At 38.8% G+C, this 23,188-nt stretch overlaps 1 protein-coding gene across 1 annotated transcript in view; it reads left to right on the top strand.

Moving 5' to 3' along the window:
* Positions 1-23,188, top strand: part of LOC125240654 (probable ubiquitin carboxyl-terminal hydrolase FAF-X) — a 77,881-nt gene that overhangs the window by 49,305 nt on the left and 5,388 nt on the right. The window contains exon 45 of the mRNA XM_048148652.1: positions 14,999-15,183. Coding sequence (XP_048004609.1) covers positions 14,999-15,183 — 185 coding nt within the window. The remainder of the gene's footprint in view (positions 1-14,998; positions 15,184-23,188) is intronic.

The following is a 23,188-nucleotide window of genomic DNA, read 5'->3' on the forward strand; positions in this document are numbered from 1 at the left end:
TGTCGCCGTTTAGTAAACTTTGTTAAAAAAATTCAATACTTTAGTTATAACATTAAGTGATTCTAAAAGCCAGATAAATGGACTACAGGTTTTGAGGTTTTTTATATTTTTCCTCTCAAAGGCAACAAAGAAATTTTACCTTAAATTTAAACTATCGTAAAATTTCCATACATTCGCCATTGCTGTCAGAATTCTCCTTTCGATTAGACGCCCTGAGCGGCTCATCGGAGGCAGACGTGTCGCCGGTCGCTCCGCGTTGACGTTTAAATTTGACAAATATTTTGACAGAAAATAGTGTACGTACACGAAAAACCATACCAGTGTAAAACTGTGCTCAAAATAAATAGGGTAAATCAATAATGTCAGATGGAGATCCAATCTCATTTAAAGTTTAAAGGTGCATGGCTTGTGCATAAAAAATAAATAAAAATATATCACATTATTAAAGAAAATAACGAACACAACCGAATGAGTATAAATGATTTCATTCTAGTTCGGTTAAATTGAAAAAAGTTTCATGTTTTCTTTTACTCATCGGAATACATTTTCATTACGCTGGTATTAACAGTACGTCATTTTAAAAATATATATGACAGCACCTACGTCAAATTTTGTCAACCAAACTTCACAGGTTGTATTGTATGTAAACAATTACAATTTAATTTATTCATACATATATTCAGATACTTATTAATTGATTCTTACTTAGAAAAGAAAAAAGGGGAATGCGAGCGGGTATAGGTTTAGTGCTTCTAGTTCAAATTTAATTGTATATATAAAAAAATGTCTCAATTTCATTAAAGATTTACTCTGTGCATACCACGAACACGTAACCGTAAGTTGAAAACAATAATAATTATAAAGTACCAGCGGACCGCAAGGCGGTATGGGAGAGCAAGCAGCTACACGGGCGGTTCTACAAGGCCCTCACGGGACCCGATGTAGACCTGCTCGCATCGGTGAACTGGTTACGATTCGGGGACCTCTTCGGAGAAACCGAGGGTTTTGCCTGTGCAATTGCCGACGAAGTTATGATGACGAACAACTACCGGAAATATATCCTGAAGGACGGTACGGTCGACATTTGTCGGGCATGCCGCCGTCCCGGAGAGTCACTCAGGCATATCATCTCCGGTTGTTCTCATCTAGCTAACGGTGAGTACTTGCACAGGCATAATCTCGTAGCCAGGATCATTCACCAGCAGCTTGCTCTTCAATACGGCCTTGTGGACCGCGAAGTACCGTACTACAAGTACATACCTGCGCCAGTTCTCGAAAATGGTCGTGCCACGCTCTATTGGGATCGATCTATTATCACTGACAGGACTGTTGTAGCCAATAAGCCTGACATTGTCATAATAGATCGATCGCAACGCCGGGCCATGCTCGTCGACATCACCATCCCCCATGATGAGAATCTCGTGAAAGTCCAGTAAGTACCTAGACTTGGCTTACGAGATAACCGCCATGTGGGATGTTGATTCGACGATCATTGTCCCGATAGTCGTTTCAGCGAACGGTCTCATAGCGAAGAGTCTCGACCAACATCTAGAGAGACTCTCGCTAGGTGGTTGGATCAAGGGTCAGATGCAGAAGGCGGTGATCTTGGACACGGCGCGGATAGTCCGACGGTTCCTCTCTCTGCAGCCCTAACCACCGGCAGCTTGGGCCCTGCCCCGCTGCTGGCGGCACCCTAGGTTAGGTTTTTTATAATGTGTTTATATATTTTGTATTGTTTTGTAAGTGGTTTTGTATTTTACTTTTATAATCATATTATAAAATAGCCTAGCCTGAGATTTAAAATGAATAAAGAGAATTATAAAGTACCTAAATATATATTTAGAAAGTTAACGCTCGTTTTGAATGGCACTTCTCCACTCAACTAGACTAGACCAAATATTCATGGAACAGTCACCAGCATATATGACTATGAACGGCCGTGCAAAAATATCTAATTTTCTATAGGGGACCATAAGTATAATGACGACATATTCCCGGCGTAAATTTGTGATGCTCCGTGACCGGCAAAAACATCGTCTCTCTTTCTAGCGTCTCGCGAGCGTAGCGTCGGGCCAACTGTATGGAAAAGACGCCGCGTAGGCGCGGCTTAGCCATACAGTTGGCCCGACGCTACGATTGCTAGACGGCAGATGTGGGGAGTGTCCTTATCCGCAGAAATATCTGATCGGGTAGCTTAAAAATATTTGATTCCTTATAAATAAAAATCTAAATTACACTCTCACTCGCATAAATATCTATCCATTGTTAAAGCAAATATATATCTTACGGGCTAGAAATCATTAATATGTAATTAAAGTGCAATAACAAACCCTACCTTAGTTGCCTTAGAGCGGTAAATTGTATGAGGTGATTTGACATCAGACTCACGAAACACGTGCAGTATTGTCAGTGCATATGTCTGTCTCATCTGTTGTTAAACTATGACAAGTAAACTTATTACAAATCTGATATCAGAAGCCTTTTTACAAGCTTTTATTCAACTTGCCTTATTAGTATAATATAATATATCTTAGTTTGGGCCAAAACGTAGAAGCTAAATTTGACCCGCTTTCCGATTTGCGATTGAGCTGAAATTTTGCACACTTATGTAAATCACGTGACAATGCAATATTCTGGTATCATGGAGGTGATCTGATGATGGAGCAGAAAGGTGGTCAGAGGAACTCTGTTATGAAACGTCGTATCCCCATTGAGTAAGGGGTATTTAGAAACATCTCGGAGAGCAATAGATGATTTTTGAAAGAAAGGTACAGTCGGCTAAGGTAAAGCCTGTGCCAAAAATGATTTTTTTGCAAAAAAACTTATTATAAATTGGGAGGTGAATTTTTATATTATCTCTATATCATTAAGAAGAAAAACCGGCCAAGAGCGCATCGGACCACGGTCAGTGTAGGGTTCCGTTCCGTAGTTTCCGACATTTTACATATTGACAATTTAATAAATACCGTAATTTGGGGTGAATAGGGTTCCCGGGGTATATAATGCTATTATATTTAAATAATATATTTTATGATTTATGTAAATAATATATTTACAGACATGAAAATGTCTGTCAAAGTAGGCATTCAAATTTATTGGATTTTTTACTCATTTTAACTTCATTTTTGTGTGAAATTTTGCTAAGAATTTGTTCATTATCCTTTTGAATGTAGTGTATACCTACACTCCTAAAATTTATGTTTAACAGAAAATCATAAGACATATTTTCATTTTTATAATGGTTTTCATGAAGAAAGCGATGCAACTGTGTTGGGGAACTTTTACGGGATGAACAAATATCCGCGGCCTGAGGGGTGAATAGGATCAATAATGGGGGAAACGGGTCGCAAAGGGGGTGAATAGGTTTACGAAGGGGGTGATTAGGGTCGGAAGAGGGGTGAATTGGGATGTGTAGTCAATGGTTGTCAAATTGTATAAAAGATATATAACTTACCTAAAGTGATGTTTTTATGAATGACCTCTCTGTATATGGACGCAATTTATACGTCAATGTATTGCTTCGTAGTTAGACTAGATACAATACATTAACATTTAGAAATGTTAATCACACTTCTGTCAACCACAAGTCAACGTTTCTACTTAAGTCCACAAAAATCACCCATGGTTGCTATAATATAAACGGATTACTTTAAAATAAAAATCATAAGTATGAAACTATACATCTAGGGAAGAAATAAAATTATTTTATTGAATAATTTTTGATTTGTTATTTTCAAGTTTATATAAATTCTCAATTCGCTCAAAGGTTGGAAGAGATCCCTTATAGGTATAAGTTCGCCTTTGTACACCATAACTACATATACTGTATTTTTATGTCCTAACTTGTCTTATGTACAATAAAGTGTTCACATACATACATACATAAATTGAAATAGATATCATACACGAAAGAAAAAACGACAAGGCCCACTGGTGGCCGAGCCGGGAATCGAACCCGGGTCTTCAGCTTACGCAGCTAACGTCATTACCACTAGGCCACCCGCCCGCCGTGTGGTACCCGACGAAATTTCTCTAGTGTATGTTATCTCTGATAGGCACATTTTGACCACCTCGTATATGAATCTTTAAGGCCCTTTTGCACCAACCACTTAACTCAGGGTTAGTGGGCTGTCAACTGTCAAATTCCATGTAAAATGGTGGGTTAACCCTCAGGTTAACCCTCCATATTCGTTGGTGCAAGTGGCACTTAGAGGATTAGGGTATAGCGAGAGAGATGGCGGGTTCGATTCACGGCTCAGCCACCAAGAGGCCTTGTCGTTCTTACTTTCGTGCGTGATATCTATTTCAATGTATAAGTATGAAAACGGTTATGATATGACTTTATTTTCAAGTAAGTAATTTTTGCTGATAAACTTTTTTTTCGGCATTCAATTTTGTAAGGTATGCTCCCAGCCGAAGATCAGCGCTGATGAAGAGGCACCAAAGAAAACACGTCCGTTCCATACAAGATTTATTAGCAGAGAGCGAAAATATAACCTACCCACAATCGATCGGCGCCTAATTACTAAACTACCCACATTTGTCACAAAATTATTTCAAAAATACTTAAGTCATTATCAGTTTGCCGTTAATATTTGTGGGATATTAAATTGGACCAGGAGTGATATTTAAAAAAAACTATACATTTATAACCTTTTGAATTTTGGAATTCGGTTAAAAAATCCGGCCAAATGAGAATCTATTTTCGCACAATTGTAAAACTAAATTATCTTTACTAGTTACCTCCAAAATACTAAATGAAATGACATCTATTGCGACTTAAGTAGTTTGCATAAATTAGTAACCCAATTCACCTAGAGATGGCGCTGTACTTTGGGCTACTTAGTACATCGTTTTCTGAAGATTTTGGGGTCATGGGGTCGGAACGGGTATGAACTAACTTAATTTGTGGTGAATAGGGCCAAAACCGACTTTTGAACGTCGATAGCAGTTTTTTTATATGTGCCATGCTAATTTTTTACACAAAAAATCTTCCAGCGGTGTGAACTTCGGGTTGTCTTTGAAAATATTTCGTTTTATTTAGTAATTTTCGCTCACCCTAACGTTGGGGTGAATAGGGTCGGGAAGGGGGTGAATAGAGAAAAGTGCTAGGGTTGATTTTTTTGGATTACGAACAAAACCTGACCTGTCACGAGCATATTATATTTATTTTATCAAAAAATAAGGAACTAATATGTTATGAGTAGTCGGTAATGTATTAATAAAATAAATTTATCGAAATCTAGACATATGATAACCCTAAACCAACCTTTATAGTTATATGGTGCTCTGACGCAGTGAACAAGTAAGTATGGTCGTGGGCAGTGCGAATAACGTGTCAAAATATAAGCATAGTTTGTTGCTATTTTTCATGTTTAAATAACTTCTTAACTAACGTAGTGGGTATTAAAGTAAAAGGTTCTCAGTGAATATTAGCTTGCCAGACATGTGTTTAGCTATACCATTGTATTGAGTGTTGTATCATAAAGTCAAACTAGGCATTTATTACTAATTATTTACTATGTGGGGTGTCTTTGATCACTTGCATGGGGTAACATTGACCATAATGATACATAGTTGATTATTGTCTGATTATGTCACGGTACTTGTTGAGACTGATAATTTGATCTCTTCTTGTGATAAATATTGAAACAATTGCAAATAAAGGTGGTTTTTCGAAGATGGTAATTTTTATTTTTAATCAAAGTAACCCCAAAATAGCGTTAAAGAGTTGTAATATTTGACTCTGCGAACCGTTTTTTATCTTTTCTTGAGATAAAATACTTTTGTAAGGGATTACATTCGATTACCATTAAAAAAATACATAGGGTATCAAAGTAACCCCAATGTCAGTTTAAGTTTGATAACATCGTTTTTTTTTTGCGTACATTATTTTGTTACCTTTCTAGATTTTTAGCAGGAAAAGACTAAAAAAGTTGATGGTCCCATTTTTTCTTTCTTTGTTACGTTACATTGACCAATTATGGAATTTATACTTCTCTAACTTCTACATTTAATGGGTAAAAATACCCATTAAATGTAGAAGCTAGAGAAGTTTAAATTCCCAAATTGGTCAATGTAACCCCAGTTTACGGCAGACACCGTGAACCTTTTCTAATAATTCTCTTTTTATTTGAAAGAAAAATCGTTACGATACTAAAATATGCAATCTGAGATAAAAAAATGCATTTAGTTACAAACTTAGTTCAGAATTTTTTTCTGTAAAACTTTTATAAATTGTTCTACCTATCAAGTTCAAAATAATTTTCCTAGAAAGTCTTAATAAAGTTCTGCTTTTGAGATTTTTTCATATTTGAGAAAACAGCCCTTATTGCCTGAAATACGGCGACATTGATATTTGCTTTTTCGTATTTTGATGGTATTTTGACTGCACTGTTGTATTTTTTGCCATGCTAATTTGAACCTTATCTCTGAGCGATGTTTTTTATTTTCAGTCACGTCACAGATGTTTATGACATAACATCTAGGTATTAAGCCATTTAAAAGAAACTACAAGTGGCTTTAGAGACGTGGCGACTGCAACTGGTACAGGGCCTAAGCCATAATTTAAAATTATATTGTGATTTTTATATGTATTTGTGTTTTATTTAATGCTAAGTATGAGTTTCAACATTTTCAACTCAAGAAACTGAAATTATGAGATTAGACTTATATTGACCGGGATATAGACCGTGATTACCTTTTTGATTTTTGTCGAGCTCCCGATATTTCGACGCAGTTGCATGCATCATGATCACGGAAAACTGACGAAGGCGGGTGGATGTTAAAGTTGTATAGACAGCGCGCGATCTACCCTCCTTCGCGCGCGTCGGCTGCGTTCACTTTCAGCGTTACCACTGGTCGCGTTCACACTCGATGGTCTGTCCAAACACACTATACTCACAGTGTCACTACGTTTGTTCAATTCTGACTTCACCGGTTTTTTACACAAACAAATCACTGGATTCCATACATTAGATAGTTTGAAGCCATCCTCACGATTGAAATTTTTATATTTGTGAATCTCAATGGCTTCTCTTACCAATCTCGGTATGTAGTGGCGTTCCGTCGAAATTACCTTAGGACTATGCAACTCGATCCAATGATTTGCACCCGACTCGATGAGATGTTGAGCAATAGCAGACTTGCGAGTATCGTTCTTTTTGACTGCAGCAATGTGTTCTTTAATTCTGCAGGCAATAGTGCGCTTGGTCTGCCCTATGTAAGAACTGCCACAACTGCACTCAACTTTGTACACACCAGGTTTTTCCAGAGGAAAATTGTCCTTAGGTGACCGCAAGAACTGTGCAATTTTCCTGTGTGGGGTGAAGATAGTTTTTACAGAGTAATTGTTTAGTATTTTAGAGATCTTATCTGTCACTCCCTTTACGTACGGCATAAACGCTGGTTGTCTCTCTACGCGAACCTACACCTGAACAGCGTGCATCGATCCATGTCGTTCACATTGGAAATGGAAAAAGATAGGGGTATTGCATTTCTTGATGTGAGCTTGAAGGTTGGAGCCGAGGGCATGCTGGGACACTCTGTCTATAGGAAACCGACGCATACAGATCGTTACTTGCATGCGAGCTCACACCATCATCCCAGACAGTTAAACTCGGTCGTAACATCACTAACCAATCGAGCACACGCTTTGTGTGACTCCTCTCATCTTGTACAGGAGTTGAACCATGTTCAGAGAGTCCTGAGGAGAAATGGTTACCGAGTTAACGTTAATAAACGGGATGCAAAACCCAAGCACCTCACTCATCGCGTAGAGAGACAACCAGCGTTTATGCCGTACGTAAAGGGAGTGACAGATAAGATCTCTAAAATACTAAACAATTACTCTGTAAAAACTATCTTCACCCCACACAGGAAAATTGCACAGTTCTTGCGGTCACCTAAGGACAATTTTCCTCTGGAAAAACCTGGTGTGTACAAAGTTGAGTGCAGTTGTGGCAGTTCTTACATAGGGCAGACCAAGCGCACTATTGCCTGCAGAATTAAAGAACACATTGCTGCAGTCAAAAAGAACGATACTCGCAAGTCTGCTATTGCTCAACATCTCATCGAGTCGGGTGCAAATCATTGGATCGAGTTGCATAGTCCTAAGGTAATTTCGACGGAACGCCACTACATACCGAGATTGGTAAGAGAAGCCATTGAGATTCACAAATATAAAAATTTCAATCGTGAGGATGGCTTCAAACTATCTAATGTATGGAATCCAGTGATTTGTTTGTGTAAAAAACCGGTGAAGTCAGAATTGAACAAACGTAGTGACACTGTGAGTATAGTGTGTTTGGACAGACCATCGAGTGTGAACGCGACCAGTGGTAACGCTGAAAGTGAACGCAGCCGACGCGCGCGAAGGAGGGTAGATCGCGCGCTGTCTATACAACTTTAACATCCACCCGCCTTCGTCAGTTTTCCGTGATCATGATGCATGCAACTGCGTCGAAATATCGGGAGCTCGACAAAAATCAAAAAGGTAATCACGGTCTATATCCCGGTCAATATAAGTCTAATGAAAATAACCGTGAATCATTCAAAACTCTTATTATGAGATTAGTCTAGGAAATTGGGTAAGATCAAGAGTCTGATGCAGATAGCGATGGCGGTATTGGATATGATAAGGTATTCCCTGTCTTCCTTTGGGTCTCTGACTTGACTGATGCTAGCTGTACTCTATTCATTAGGTTTTTATTTTATACACATGCTTTATTTTTGTATAAACTAAATGATAAATAAACCTAACGACCAAAAAGAATAAAGAAAATATCTGATAGTCTTTTAATACAACCCGCATATATACGTAATGCACAGCTCAGGCCTCTGAAGACCTGCAGGGCAATCATGGTCGCGCGATAAATGATAAAACATCGGGCCGTCCCTATCGCACTTACAAATAAAGCGATAGGGCTGATGTTTTATCATTTAGCACGCGACCATAATTGTTTTTGTGTTTGCCTGGAGGTATCGACCTTCACACACGTCTTTGAAAAATGTTTGCGGGGATAGGCGGGTTGACGATTTTTAATCTAAGTATAGAAAAGTAACGCAAAATGAAGTGCAAAGTAATTTGAAATACACCTAGGTAAACAATCAACTGAGTAAGGAACGTTATCTACATATTTAGGTAAATTAAAGTCACATGAGACATGGACAGAGAAGGAAAGCTAGATGACGCGTATTTTTTCTCTGTCTTCTTGTATGCTACCTTTTTTACAGTTTTAATTTCTCAAAGGAGGTCAGTAGTTGACTACAAACTCAAAATAACACTCTTGAAAAAAATTAAGGGTCACTGACCTTTCACAGTAAATTGAGGTAGTGTGAGTGAAGGGTGTTTGTGTGTGTAATGGGGTAATTTGACAGATTCTGAAAATTCTCCCTGCTCTACCCCCTCTTAAAGTTTTCACAATTTCATAAAAACACAGTGTATAGTCATATACTGGAGGTTGAGTTAATGTTATGTCCTTAAACTACTTAATAGGACACGGGCATGTCCTTAAACTACGACAACCAACGTTAGTAGGTCCCGCAAGGGGCCATCTGGTCTGCTACCACTCTCCCGCCGAAATCCAGGCACCAAATAGCCTTGCTGCGTTTCATCTATGTACAGTGCCAGTGCCTTTGGACGATGATTGGGTATTAGTTATGTTGCTTACAGTTAGTCATTTTGGATCCTAAAGTTTACCGGACCTAGTAGCTCACGCTGGAAGGTAGTGAGATCCGAGGCACGGTCTTTTCGGTGGCCGACCGCAGGAAGTTGAGGTCCAGTTGTACGGCAGCCACATGCAAAAGGCTGCCCCGCCACCTAATAAAAAATCCGCGAATAGCTCCACCGAGCCAGATATGGCGACTGGATGGGAGGAGGAGGCAATCTCTAAGTGAGCTCCTCGTTGTCCTGATTAGTTCAAGTGATCCAAGCAGTAAACGCAACACCTTGACAACCAGTTTTCACCCACCCCGTACCCTTCAACAACATGAAACGAAAAAGAAAAAAGAATACGAGTAAGTGTAAACACCAACGGCACTTCCTCTCATTGAAAGTGCACCTCACCAACGTGCACTATATCGATCCGGTTCTCCACCATCCTGAAATCGAAAAGCCGCACATATTCTTTTTGACGAATACGCAAATTAAAAACCCAGCGGACGCGGCGTACATCAACTACCCAGGCTACTCACTGGAGGACAAGTTCAGAGCAGATGCTGGAGTCTGTGTCTACATCCGCGACGGCATTTTCTACAACGCCTCTGTTTCTTTGAGGTGACCGGGTCCGCTTTGTGGATAATTATTTACTTGGGCTTTGAGAAAGCGATCGTATGCCTGTGTCTACCGACGTACAGCGGAAACCAGGAAAGTGACCTTCTGCTAACAACTGATCCAAACAGGCACTCGATTTCGGTCTCAGCTCCATTGGGATCCGGCCACTGTCTGGTGAAATCCATGTCGATCCACTCTCCATGCTCTACAAAGCTCAACTCCGATCATATACGTAGTATTGCAGCCACCTGCGGGACGGCTCAGTTAAATACCAACTCGCCGCTTTGGATACATTGCAGAGCCAGGAGGATGATGTTTTGATGAGCTTTTCGATTTCAGGATGGTGGAGAAACAGATCGATATTGTGCACATTGGTGAGGTGCACTTTCAATTAGGCTTGTGTCGTTCACGAACTATGAACTGTTAGGAATAAAATCCCATCAATGACCGAAATGAACTGAATCTTTCCGTGGTCTGAGAATCGGTATTTGCTCATTTAGTTCAGTATAGGATCGGCGAGCGCGAGCGGTTTGGATCGAGAACGAATGTGTGACTGCGCCGACCGAGAGCGAGAGCTACTTAGCAGAGCAACAAAAAAAGTCAAGTTTTCATATTAAACTTCGGTTACTTACAACCTTTCGGCCCGGAATGTTACTATCTGTGGACTATTTGTATAATTTTGACACTATTCGGTCCCATTCGTTCTGATCTTTCCGACCGCAGTGGTCGCTGGTCTGGCTGAACTAAATGAGCAAAAGACCTAAAAGAGCGAACTAGTTCATGGGAGCGATTGAACGAGATCGGAGCGCTCCGATCAACGAACGAAACGGCACAAGCCTACTTTCAATAAGAGGAAGTGCCGCTGGTGTTTAGACTTACTTGTATTCTTTTTTCTTTTTCATTTCATGTTGTTGAAGGCTACGGGGTGGGTGAAAACTAGTTGTCAAGGTGCTGCATGCGTTTACTGCTTTGGCCCCCAACTTCCTGTATGGAATTTTGATAACAACCGCAATCTACTATCTCGATATAAACTTTTGATTTCTAATAAACATTATTTTGTACGTACGAAAAGACTAGAATATAGCGCAAAATAATATTAATTACGTTAAAATTTATTTAAAAATTTAAATTAATAATTATAAACTGTGATCATATTTAAGTAGATCCCATCCCAAATGTTTGCTTTTGTTATATGATAAGTATTAGAGTAAAGTATATATTAATATGATGATAAAATAAGTCAAATACAATTCTAATTACTTCAAGGTGGTACTCAGGGTCTGATGATGGAGCCAGATGGTGGTCACCTGTACCAATGAACCATGTAACTAAACCACTTCGTGTTTAGGCTCGTTGGGTTCATCTCAACAAGACCTTTGACAAGAGGTGGTACTTAGGGTCTGATGATGGAGCCAGATGGTGGTCACCAGTACCAATGAACCAAATGACTAAACCTCTTCGTATTTGGGCTCATTGGGTTCGTCTCAACAAGACCTCTGACAAGAGGTGGTACTCAGGGTCTGATGATGGAGCCAGATGGTGGTCACCAGTACCAATGAACCATATGACTAAACCACTTCGTATTTGGGCTCATTGGGTTCGGCTCAACAAGACCTTTGACAAGAGGTGGTACTCAGGGTCTGATGATGGAGCCAGATGGTGATCACCAGTACCAATGAACCATATGACTAAAACACTTCATGTTTAGGCTCAATGGGATCGTCTCAATAAGACCATTGACAAGAGCTGGTACTCAGGGTCTGATGATGGAGCCAGATGGTGGTCACCAGTACCGATGAACCATGGAACTAAACCACTTCGTGTGTAGGCTCATTGAAATCGTCTCAACAAGACCTTTGACAAGAAGTGGTACTCAGGGTCTGATGATGGAGACAGATGGTGGTCACCAGTACCAATGAACCATATGACTAAACCACTTCGTGTTTAGGCTCATTGGGTGTCTCGACAAGATCTTTGGTGTTACTCAGGGTCTGATGATGGAGAGAGATTGTGGTCACCAAAAATCAACTCGCATATTTGAATAACATAAAAAAACGAAGTGGTTCAGTTACATGGGTTTATTGGTACCGGTGACCACCATCTGGCTCCAACATCATACCCTCAGTACCACCTCTTGTCAAAGGTCTTATTAAGAAGAAGTAAGAACCCAATGAGCCTGATTACTAAATGGTTTAGTTACATGGATCACTGGTACTGGTGACCACCATCTGGCTCCATCATCAGACCCTGAGTACCACCTCTTGTCAAAGGTCTTATTGAGACGATCCCAATGAGCCTAAAGACGATGTGGTTTAGTCATATGGATCATTGGTACTGGTAACCACCATCTGGGTCCATCATCAGACCCTGAGTACCACCTCTTGTCGAAGGTCTTGTTGAGACGATTTCAATGAGCCTACATACGAAGTGGTTTAGTTCCATAGTTCATTGGTACTGGTGACCACCATCTGGCCCCATCATCAGACCCTGAGTACCACCTCTTGTTAAAGGTCTTATTGAGATGAACCCAATAAGGCTAAACACAAAGTGGTTTAGTCATATGGTTCATTGGTACTGGTGACAACCATCTGTCTCCATCATCAGACCCTGAGTACCACCTCTTGTCAAAGGTCTTGTTGAGACGATTCCAATGAGCCTAAACACGAAGTGGTTTAGTTCCATGGTTCATCGGTACTGGTGACCACCATCTGGCTCCATTATCAGACCCTGAGTACCACCTCTTGTCAAAGGTCTTATTGAGACGATCCCATTGAGCCTAAATACGAAGTGGTTTAGTCATATGGTTCATTGGTACTGGTGACCACCATCTGGCTCCATCATCAGACCCTAAGTACCACCTCTTGTCAAAGGTCTCGTTGAGACGAACCCAATGAGCCCAAACACGAAGTGGTTTAGTCATATGGTTCATTGGTACTAGTGACCACCATCTGGCTCCATCATCCGACCCTGAGTACCACCTCTTGTTAAAGGTCTTGTTGAGACGAACCCAACGAGCCTAAACACGAAGTCGTTTACTTACATGGTTCACTGGTACTGGTGACCACCTTCTGGCTCCATCATCAGATCCCGAGTACCATCTTGATGTGTCTTATCATATTGACCGTATTGTAATTTTCACATATTTATCATCATAACGTTGTAATACTTTAACATTCAAATATAACAAAATATTACAAAAGCAAATATTTACGGATCTAGGATCAAATTCGTTGGTCGCTGTTTACACACACACAATGCGAGGATAGCCCGTGTATAAACAAGGCGTCCGACCCACACAACGATAAATATTCTCGACGTTCGCGATGAAAACTCGGAGAGCGAAGCGACATACGTCTTACCTCCTCGAGCTCCGGCGCGGCACTGAAATCGCAGGCGTCCGTCGCCGGTAAAATAGCGACAGGAAGGCTAGTTTTCAAAAAATTGGCAAAAAATCCTGATAAAATATTATAACGACAAATGAATAACAGCAATTTAAGCACATTGTGCAGATTATTTATATACTAAAATAACTTCGACAACATGTAGATTTTCGGAGAAATGATCACTTGTTTCGATGTATTTTCAAGACAAAATTGAGTTCGTTTTACTTTCAATTTCTCAATTTCAAAGGATTAAATGATAAATATTGTTTAATGGGCCTAAAGTACAAGATATTAGGAATTTATATTTACCGCATTTATGAGAGTGAGCTTATCAAATTGTACATAATAAGAGCTCCGAAATCTGTGCTTCGCGCGGTTTTTCCTAAACGAGCTTTAAAAAAAAATCATTACTAATTGAAAAGCTTTTACTTCCATATGTTTTTTAATGAACCGACAGTTAATTAGATGTTCTAACTGAAACAAGTACTTTTACTGTCTTTTAGTATGAGTAAAGTGTACAATTTTGCCGATAAATATTGTACATTTTACAATATATCGCCTTTTTTTGTCATAGCGCTCTTAATATGTAGTAATGAAAATGTCATGAGAAATCAGTAAGGTATACTAGTACAGTAGATCTGCATAGACAATTAGACATATTCGCTAACTTTCTTGTTTCCTAACATAACTTATTTTAACCTTTGGAGTGTCGGCCGGCTGACTCCCGGCCGATTACGTCTATCAAATCTTACTTATTGGAATAAAATCAAAATTCCAACGACTCATAAATCAGTCTGGCACTCGAGGAGTTCAAGTACGATGCACACGGGACTTCGGACTAGTACCGCTAGGTAAGCCTGTATGGCATGCGAGAGGGCGTACAATATCGTATGCTTTTTCTACTGAGGGTGCGCAATTGCGCAATTTTTATAGTAATAACCACAAAATTAAAATTTTGAGAAAACCCCCGACTGCGACATAGTAGACCGATTTTCATGAAACATGGCTAAGAACACTCCCGAGTAACTCAGCTTTCAGACAAAAAAAACTAAATCTAAATCGGTTCATCGGTTCGGGAGCTACGATGCCACAGACAGACACACACACACACACACACAGACAGACAAACAGACAGACAGACATATACACGTCAAACTTATAACACCCCGTCGTTTTTGCGTCGGGGGTTAAAAATGAAAACCAATTCAATTCAAAATATCTTTATTCATGTAGGCCTAATTACAAGCTCTTATGAACAGTTCATTACATATATATATTATGATTATTATGATCTTAATCTAACCTAATTACCAGAACCTAATAACCTCTCGTGTATCGGCAGTTGGTGTCACTGCTGGTGCGATGTTGCGACGTGAGCGCGCGCTGCCAGTCGGCGAACGTGGCGGAGGGCGCGCCGCCGCTGCCGAACCCCTTCTGCGACCCGCCGCCCACCGTCACCGCCGCCTCCAACGTGCACAGGCCTCTGCTCTCCGCTCCCGCTGCTGACATATTGTATAACAGAACTGGGTATGTTGGCAGTTTTTGTCTTTATGTCATTATAATGTATTTTAGTACTTAATACGCAACAGAAGGGGTCTATTTTCCATAGCAATGATTTTTCCAACATAGATTTTTATTATTTTTAGATAAGATTTTTATTGTCAGTATTTATTTTCATTCTTGGGCTAGGTATTTTACAATATGTATATAAAAATTAAATATAAAAACATTTACAAAACAATATAAAAACATATAAACATATTATAAAAAACCTAACCTAGGGTGCCGCCAGCAGCGGGGCATGGCCCAAGCTGCCGGTTGTTAGGGCTGCAGAGAGAGGAACCGTCGGACTATCCGCGCCGTGTCCGAGATCACCGCCTTCTGCACCTGGCCCTTGATCCAGCCACCTAGCGAGAGGCTCTTAGGATGTTGGTCGAGACTTACCCCCTTATTCATAAACGTTCACTAAAGTTATCAAGCCGATAAAGTTCGTTTGTCCCTTTCTATCACACAATTACGTCAGAAAGGGACAAACGAACTTTATCGGCTTGATAACTTTATTGAACGTTTATGAATGTGGGGGTTACTGTTTTAAATCGAGGTGCCACTCTCGACTGTTTCTCCTCCAAAACCTTATCAATCGGAACGAAATTTGAGAATCTGAATAACAATGAAATAATCTGTGTCGGACTGTTCTGATTTTTTCGATATTTTGATTTTTAAAGACGCTAGATCAAAAATTTCCAAAAACGGCCTTTTTCATTATGGTGCAAGAATATTAGTATTGTGATATTCAAAATTGGTAACAATTAGCCAAAAAAACAATAGGGGCCACTTTTGGGGGGTAAAAGTGAAAATTAAAAATCAAAGTTTCTAGAACTATATTGTGTTACATATCAAATGAAAGAACTTTTTATAAGTATTTCAAAAATATTTTTTTTAATAATTTTTAGTAAAGTAATTTTCAAGTCATTTAAGAAAATAGGCAAAAAATGACCCCCCCCCCCCCCTATCTCCGTAACTACTAAGCGTAAATTTAAAAAAAAAATACAAGAGATAGTTTTCAAAACCTATTAGAAATCTACAGCGTAAGTCGGACTAAAAAAAAACTCAAATTACGAATTTCACTCACTGCCGCTGCACCAAATCTCTTGAAATTGTGTGAGCGCGTTTGAATATTACATATACACTCATTCCTGTTTCGTTTTGTTCAAAATATCGATTATTCGCAAAAATGACTTAAGTTCCTACTAAAAAGGAGGCGCTTAAGCCCTTCTTGTAGTGTACGGAACCCTTGCAACGCGAGTACAACTCGCACTTGGCCGGTTTTATTACATCAACCCGGTCAATTGAAGAAGGTACAGGCTTCAATACATATTTTAAGCGATTTGATACACTCTTAACTCGATCGGACTACTCGTATCATACATTATCGGCATTACAGCACAAGTACAATAATTATAATAAAAAAATCAGGCGTAACACTTAGTGTTGGTTGAATTCCACGCTGCGAGCAATTATATTGAAATACGTAGTATATTACCATACAAGTGCACAAAGTAGGAAATTCGTAACGAGTGGCGATCAAATAAAACACGGCCAAAGGGAATTGACACGTGTTGCGTATTACCTCTTCGCACGTGTAATATACATAGTTTTACAGTAGGTCATTTCTTCAAAGTTGCGACACAGTGAAACAAAGTACAATTTTGAGTAGTAGAGAAGTAAGGTAGCGCCTTAAGAAGACACAACAGGAGCGAAAATGCTAAAATGGAAAGGAGCCCCCCTTTCAATTTGGGAATTTTAGTCAAATATACTAGTGTTATCAACTAGATTTATCAAAAAAAATATCCATTAAGAATAACTCAGTTAAAAAATGTTGCAAAAAAATGTTTTAAATCGAGGTGCCACTCTCGACTGTTTCTCCTCCAAAACCTTATCAATCGGAACGAAATTTGAGAATCTGAATAACAATGAAATAATCTGTGTCGGACTGTTCTGATTTTTTCGATATTTTGATTTTTAAAGACGCTAGATCAAAAATTTCCAAAAACGGCCTTTTTCATTATGGTGCAAGAATATTAGTATTGTGATATTCAAAATTGGTAACAATTAGCCAAAAAAACTAAACGGTCCGACACAGATTATTTCATTGTTATTCAGATTCTCAAATTTCGTTCCGATTGATAAGGTTTTGGAGGAGAAACAGTCGAGAGTGGCACCTCGATTTAAAACATTTTTTTGCAACATTTTTTAACTGAGTTATTCTTAATGGATATTTTTTTTGATAAATCTAGTTGATAACACTAGTATATTTGACTAAAATTCCCAAATTGAAAGGGGGGCTCCTTTCCATTTTAGCATTTTCGCTCCTGTTGTGTCTTCTTAAGGCGCTACCTTACTTCTCTACTACTCAAAATTGTACTTTGTTTCACTGTGTCGCAACTTTGAAGAAATGACCTACTGTAAAACTATGTATATTACACGTGCGAAGAGGTAATACGCAACACGTGTCAATTCCCTTTGGCCGTGTTTTATTTGATCGCCACTCGTTACGAATTTCCTACTTTGTGCACTTGTATGGTAATATACTACGTATTTCAATATAATTGCTCGCAGCGTGGAATTCAACCAACACTAAGTGTTACGCCTGATTTTTTTATTATAATTATTGTACTTGTGCTGTAATGCCGATAATGTATGATACGAGTAGTCCGATCGAGTTAAGAGTGTATCAAATCGCTTAAAATATGTATTGAAGCCTGTACCTTCTTCAATTGACCGGGTTGATGTAATAAAACCGGCCAAGTGCGAGTTGTACTCGCGTTGCAAGGGTTCCGTACACTACAAGAAGGGCTTAAGCGCCTCCTTTTTAGTAGGAACTTAAGTCATTTTTGCGAATAATCGATATTTTGAACAAAACGAAACAGGAATGAGTGTATATGTAATATTCAAACGCGCTCACACAATTTCAAGAGATTTGGTGCAGCGGCAGTGAGTGAAATTCGTAATTTGAGTTTTTTTTAGTCCGACTTACGCTGTAGATTTCTAATAGGTTTTGAAAACTATCTCTTGTATTTTTTTTTAAATTTACGCTTAGTAGTTACGGAGATAGGGGGGGGGGGGGTGGTCATTTTTTGCCTATTTTCTTAAATGACTTGAAAATTACTTTACTAAAAATTATTAAAAAAAATATTTTTGAAATACTTATAAAAAGTTCTTTCATTTGATATGTAACACAATATAGTTCTAGAAACTTTGATTTTTAATTTTCACTTTTACCCCCCAAAAGTGGCCCCTATAATTGAATTTTCTTAATTTAAATTACATGTCCGTCTTTGGGTCACAAGTTTACATATGTGTGCCAAATTTCAAGTTAATCGGTTCGGTAGTTTTGGAGAAAATTGGCTGTGACAACGGACAGACAGACACACGAGTGATCCTATAAAGGTTCCGTTTTTCCTTTTTGAGGTACGGAACCCTAAAAAGGAGTCAAGGCGCTAGTCTCCCGCTCCCGGGCCATCAGCAGTAAAATACAAAGGATATACGAAGGCAGTATTAGGGTCTCCCTAAGGGTTTCCCCATAAAACTAACGACTTCTGCCGGGCTATTTATTATGCTTCCAATTTTCTCACTTATTAACGTGGATAACACACCTGTCACTCTCACATTATGCCAATACGTGCCAGAACGTGACGGTTGCTTTATCCACGTGGATAAGGGATAAAATTGGAAGCATAATACTTTTGCTGGTCGGCTAGACCCGATTCCGCGTCGATAGGTTGGGGAACCGTTACGGAATATAATATTGGTTTGGCACAAAAGTAATGACACACTCTACAAAACTCTATACATTTCCTTTCTTAAGTTAATTGTTTTCGATAATATTCTAGTATGTTGTAGAACTTAAACAGAGCAGAAAGCACTTTAAAAGCCCATCGTCATCACTGAAAACAGAAAATTAAATAAAAACTTTTCTTTCTAATCTCGAACAAAATATTAACGCAATACCGGATAACTTCAAAGAAAATGTTCAGAACTTTTATGATGCTATTGAGAACGGCATAAAAAATAGCCTTAAGTTCGAGGTCAATCAACAAGACGAAAGGCGCAGCCCTTATTTCTTCAGCGAAACTACAAAACATCTGATAGAGCGACGTAGCGAACTTTTAAAAACTAAAAATAAAAGTGGCGAACAAAAAAAGGAACTTTCATCCTTATTTAAACAGACAAGCAAGTCGATAAGATCAGACTTCAATGTGCACAAGAAAAATACCATAGAGGCCAACTTAATCCAACACAGAAGCGCTAAAAGAGCTTTTAAACAACTACGCACACACTCAGACTGGATCCAGACACTTAACCAGGGACCGACTCAAGCAAAGTCAAGGAAAGATGTAATATCATGCGCTACAGAATTCTATACAGACCTCTATGCTACAAGAACCAGCGACACGTTACCAACAATAGAGCCGGAGAGTACCCAAACAAACGCAAACGAGATATTCAGGATAAAGGAAGAAGAAGTTACGAAACATATTAAAAAACTAAAGAACGAAAAAAGCCCTGGGCCAGATGGCTTACGAAACGAGAGTCTCAAAATCGGAGCACCAGTACTCACTAAACCACTGACGAGCATATTTAATATGGTCTTAAGTACAGGCCATACTCCGAAACAATGGTATGCATCAGACATCATACTTCTTTACAAAAAAGGAAATCCTTTGGACATAGCCAACTACCGCCCCATAAGCTTGCTGTCTACTGTATACAAACTTTTTAGCTCTATCATACAAGATAAAATAAATCCCCTAATAGACAGCATGCAGCCAATAGAACAAGCAGGATTTCGCTCCGGTTTTTCAACTATGGACCACATTCACACTATGGAACAAGTTGTAGAGAAATACAGTGAGTTTAATAAAACTCTATATATGTGCTTTATTGATTACACGAAAGCTTTCGATAGCATAAACCACGACTCTATATGGAAAGCCCTTGGAAAATGTGGAGTAAGCCCAGAAGTAACAATAATGCTAAAAAACCTGTACTCAAAAAATATAAGTAGAGTCAAGCTGGAAACCAGAGGGGAGGTGTTTAAAATAGGTAGAGGCGTCAGACAAGGCGATCCGCTCTCTCCTAAGCTTTTTATAGCCGTCCTGCAAAATGTATTCGCCAAACTGAACTGGGAAAAAACAGAAGGAATCAAAATAAATAACACAAGGCTGCACCATCTCAGATTTGCAGACGACATTGTTTTATTTGCTGAAAACTACCAAAAGCTGGCAAAAATGATACATGAGCTTAACTTGCAGAGCAAAAAAGTAGGTTTGCACATGAACCTTAATAAAACTAAGATAATGACCAACGGCACTAAAAGCACAATTCTATTAGACGATGTCGAAATAGAATACGTAGACAGCTACTTATACTTAGGAAAGATGGTATCATTTGCCAAAACCAACATCGAAGACGAGGTAAATAGACGAATTACTTGCAGTTGGAATAAATATTGGGCACACAAAGATATACTGAAAGGTGACTACAACCTAAATATGAAAAAGACAGTCATGGATACTTGTATTCTCCCTTGCTTGACGTATGGGTCCCAGGCATGGGCTTATACAAAAAACATTAAAAACAAAATAGTCAGTTGTCAACGAGCTATGGAGCGAAGCATCTTAAACTTGAGAAAAATATATAAAGTAAAAAGCGAAACAATTAGAAAGAAAACAAAACTGACAGATGCTTTACACCATGCCTTAAAACTGAAATGGCGATGGGCCGGTCACGTAGCAAGATGCACCGACCAACGCTGGACCCTCGCCGCCACGAAATGGGAAGGTCCATCTGGGAAAAGAAAAACTGGACATCCACGACAAAGATGGGCGGATGACATCACCAAGCTTACCGGCAAAAACTGGCTAACAGTTGCCAAAGATAGAACGAGGTGGAAGGTGTTGGAGGAGGCCTATACCCTAGAAAAGGGGTCCCTATAATTTATATTTAATTTTAAAATAAGTATATATGTAACTAGGTTAAGTTTAAGGGAATATTAAAGGCTTTATTATTATTATTATTATGTTGTAGAACATTCTAGGTACTTCTAATGTGAGGGTATATAAAGCCACCCTCGTGATTGGTTTAGTTAGATTGAAATAAAATGGACGAGCGAAAAGTTCGAACACTTTACTTATACGAGTACTTGTTAGGCCACAGTGCGCGGGCTGCGGCTGACAATATCAACACTGCATTGGGCGCTGGAAGTACAAGCCATGCCACGGTGTCCAGATGGTTTGACCGTTTTAAATCAGGAGACAGGAGCCTTGAAAGTCAGTCACGCTCAGGGCGACCACCTGCATTCAATGATGACGATTTACGCCGCGAACTACAGTCGAATCCTTATGCTACTACTCGTGAATTAGCGGAAGCACTTAACTGCAGTCACCACGCTGTGGAATACCATCTGCATGAGCTTGGGTATCGAAAAGTTTTGGCTCGATGGGTACCGCACATCTAGTAGAGCGGCGAGAGGGTCTCGGGAAAAGTTGATGTGACTGGAGAGTATACTGCTGACAAGTGGTATCGTTGTGATCGGTACACTTTACTGAGTACGAAATAATGACTTGTCACTTTCTCAGACTGTGGGGGGGTTAACTATGACGTCACAAAGATCGCGGTCCCGGGTTTAATTTTTTTGCCAATTTGTCTAGAACCCCTTATCCAATTTTGAAAAATGAGGTGTCGATTGAAAGCGTATAACATGCTGATTAAGATTTATTATATGTGAAAAGTATAGTTTTGTTAGTTATTTTTTAATTAACAATAATGCAAAAAATACGTTTTTTTTACTCTCTTTTTTGATTTTTGTGACTCAAAAAGGCAATGAAAACGGCCACTTAGCTAAAAAATATGTTATATAAATCATTTAACTACATTATTAAGCTATCTGTTGCTTTTTGAATTTCTACGATCGGATAATAAATGAGCAAACTACAACCACATACCTGTAGGCGGGGAGTACCGCTTGACACGCGTTCCCATACATTCGGCGTCTATCAAATTACACCTCGCGCAAAATTCGTTTCAAGCAGATATACCTCTAATCTTATTCATCGTAACCTATCAATATTGATATCATTTGAAAGCACAATTAAAGTACTTTAAAAAACAATGTCAATCATTTTTTTAAAATCAATAATCGCCAGTCTGTGGTGGTTACAAAGGAAAAAAGTGGGTATGCAATTTGACTGGTTTCCTAGGTTTGATACCCTAGACGAGTTTAAAAGGGGAGGTAAAGGTGACATATGGGTTTTTCTCTGGCCTAAAAGCTACACAGAGGGTCAGGGGAGAAAAAACTAGGGTTTAAGTTTAGTTTTAAGTTATTTTTTCCTTTATTTGTTGATTTTATTGTGTTAAATTTTTTTGTAATTTTATCAAGGATACACGTTGGTTTCTTTTGCTGAAATTTGATGGGAAAGTTGCCAAAATTTTTTATGAGAAATGTTATGAATTTTATGGCTTTTTCATTTTTCGATAGAGACTAAAAAAAATTAAACTTTCTAAAAAAAATAAGGCCACATAGTCATATTTTTACGGAACTTATATAATATTAAGGGTATGACTATGTATCTTTCAAGTAAGGCCACATAGTCATACTTTTACTTATATAATATTAAGTCATACTTTTACTTATATAATATTAAGGGTATGACTATGTATCAGTATGACTATGTGGCCTTATTTGAAAGTTAATTTTAGTCTATCGGAAAATGCCATGAAATTCATAACATTTCTCATAAAAAAGGGAATTTTCAGCAAAAGAAACCAATGTGTATCCTTGATAAAATTACAAAAAAATTAAACACAATAAAATCAACAAATAAAAGAAAAAATAACTTGAAACTAAACTTAAACCCTAGTTTTTTTCTCCCCTGACCCTCTGTATAGCTTTTAGGCCAGAGAACAACCCATATGTCACTCGTCTAGGGTATCAAACCTAGGAAACCAGTCAAATTGCATACCCACTTTT

Source organism: Leguminivora glycinivorella, chromosome Z (assembly GCF_023078275.1).
Source record: "Leguminivora glycinivorella isolate SPB_JAAS2020 chromosome Z, LegGlyc_1.1, whole genome shotgun sequence".
Taxonomy (NCBI): Eukaryota; Metazoa; Arthropoda; class Insecta; order Lepidoptera; family Tortricidae; genus Leguminivora; species Leguminivora glycinivorella.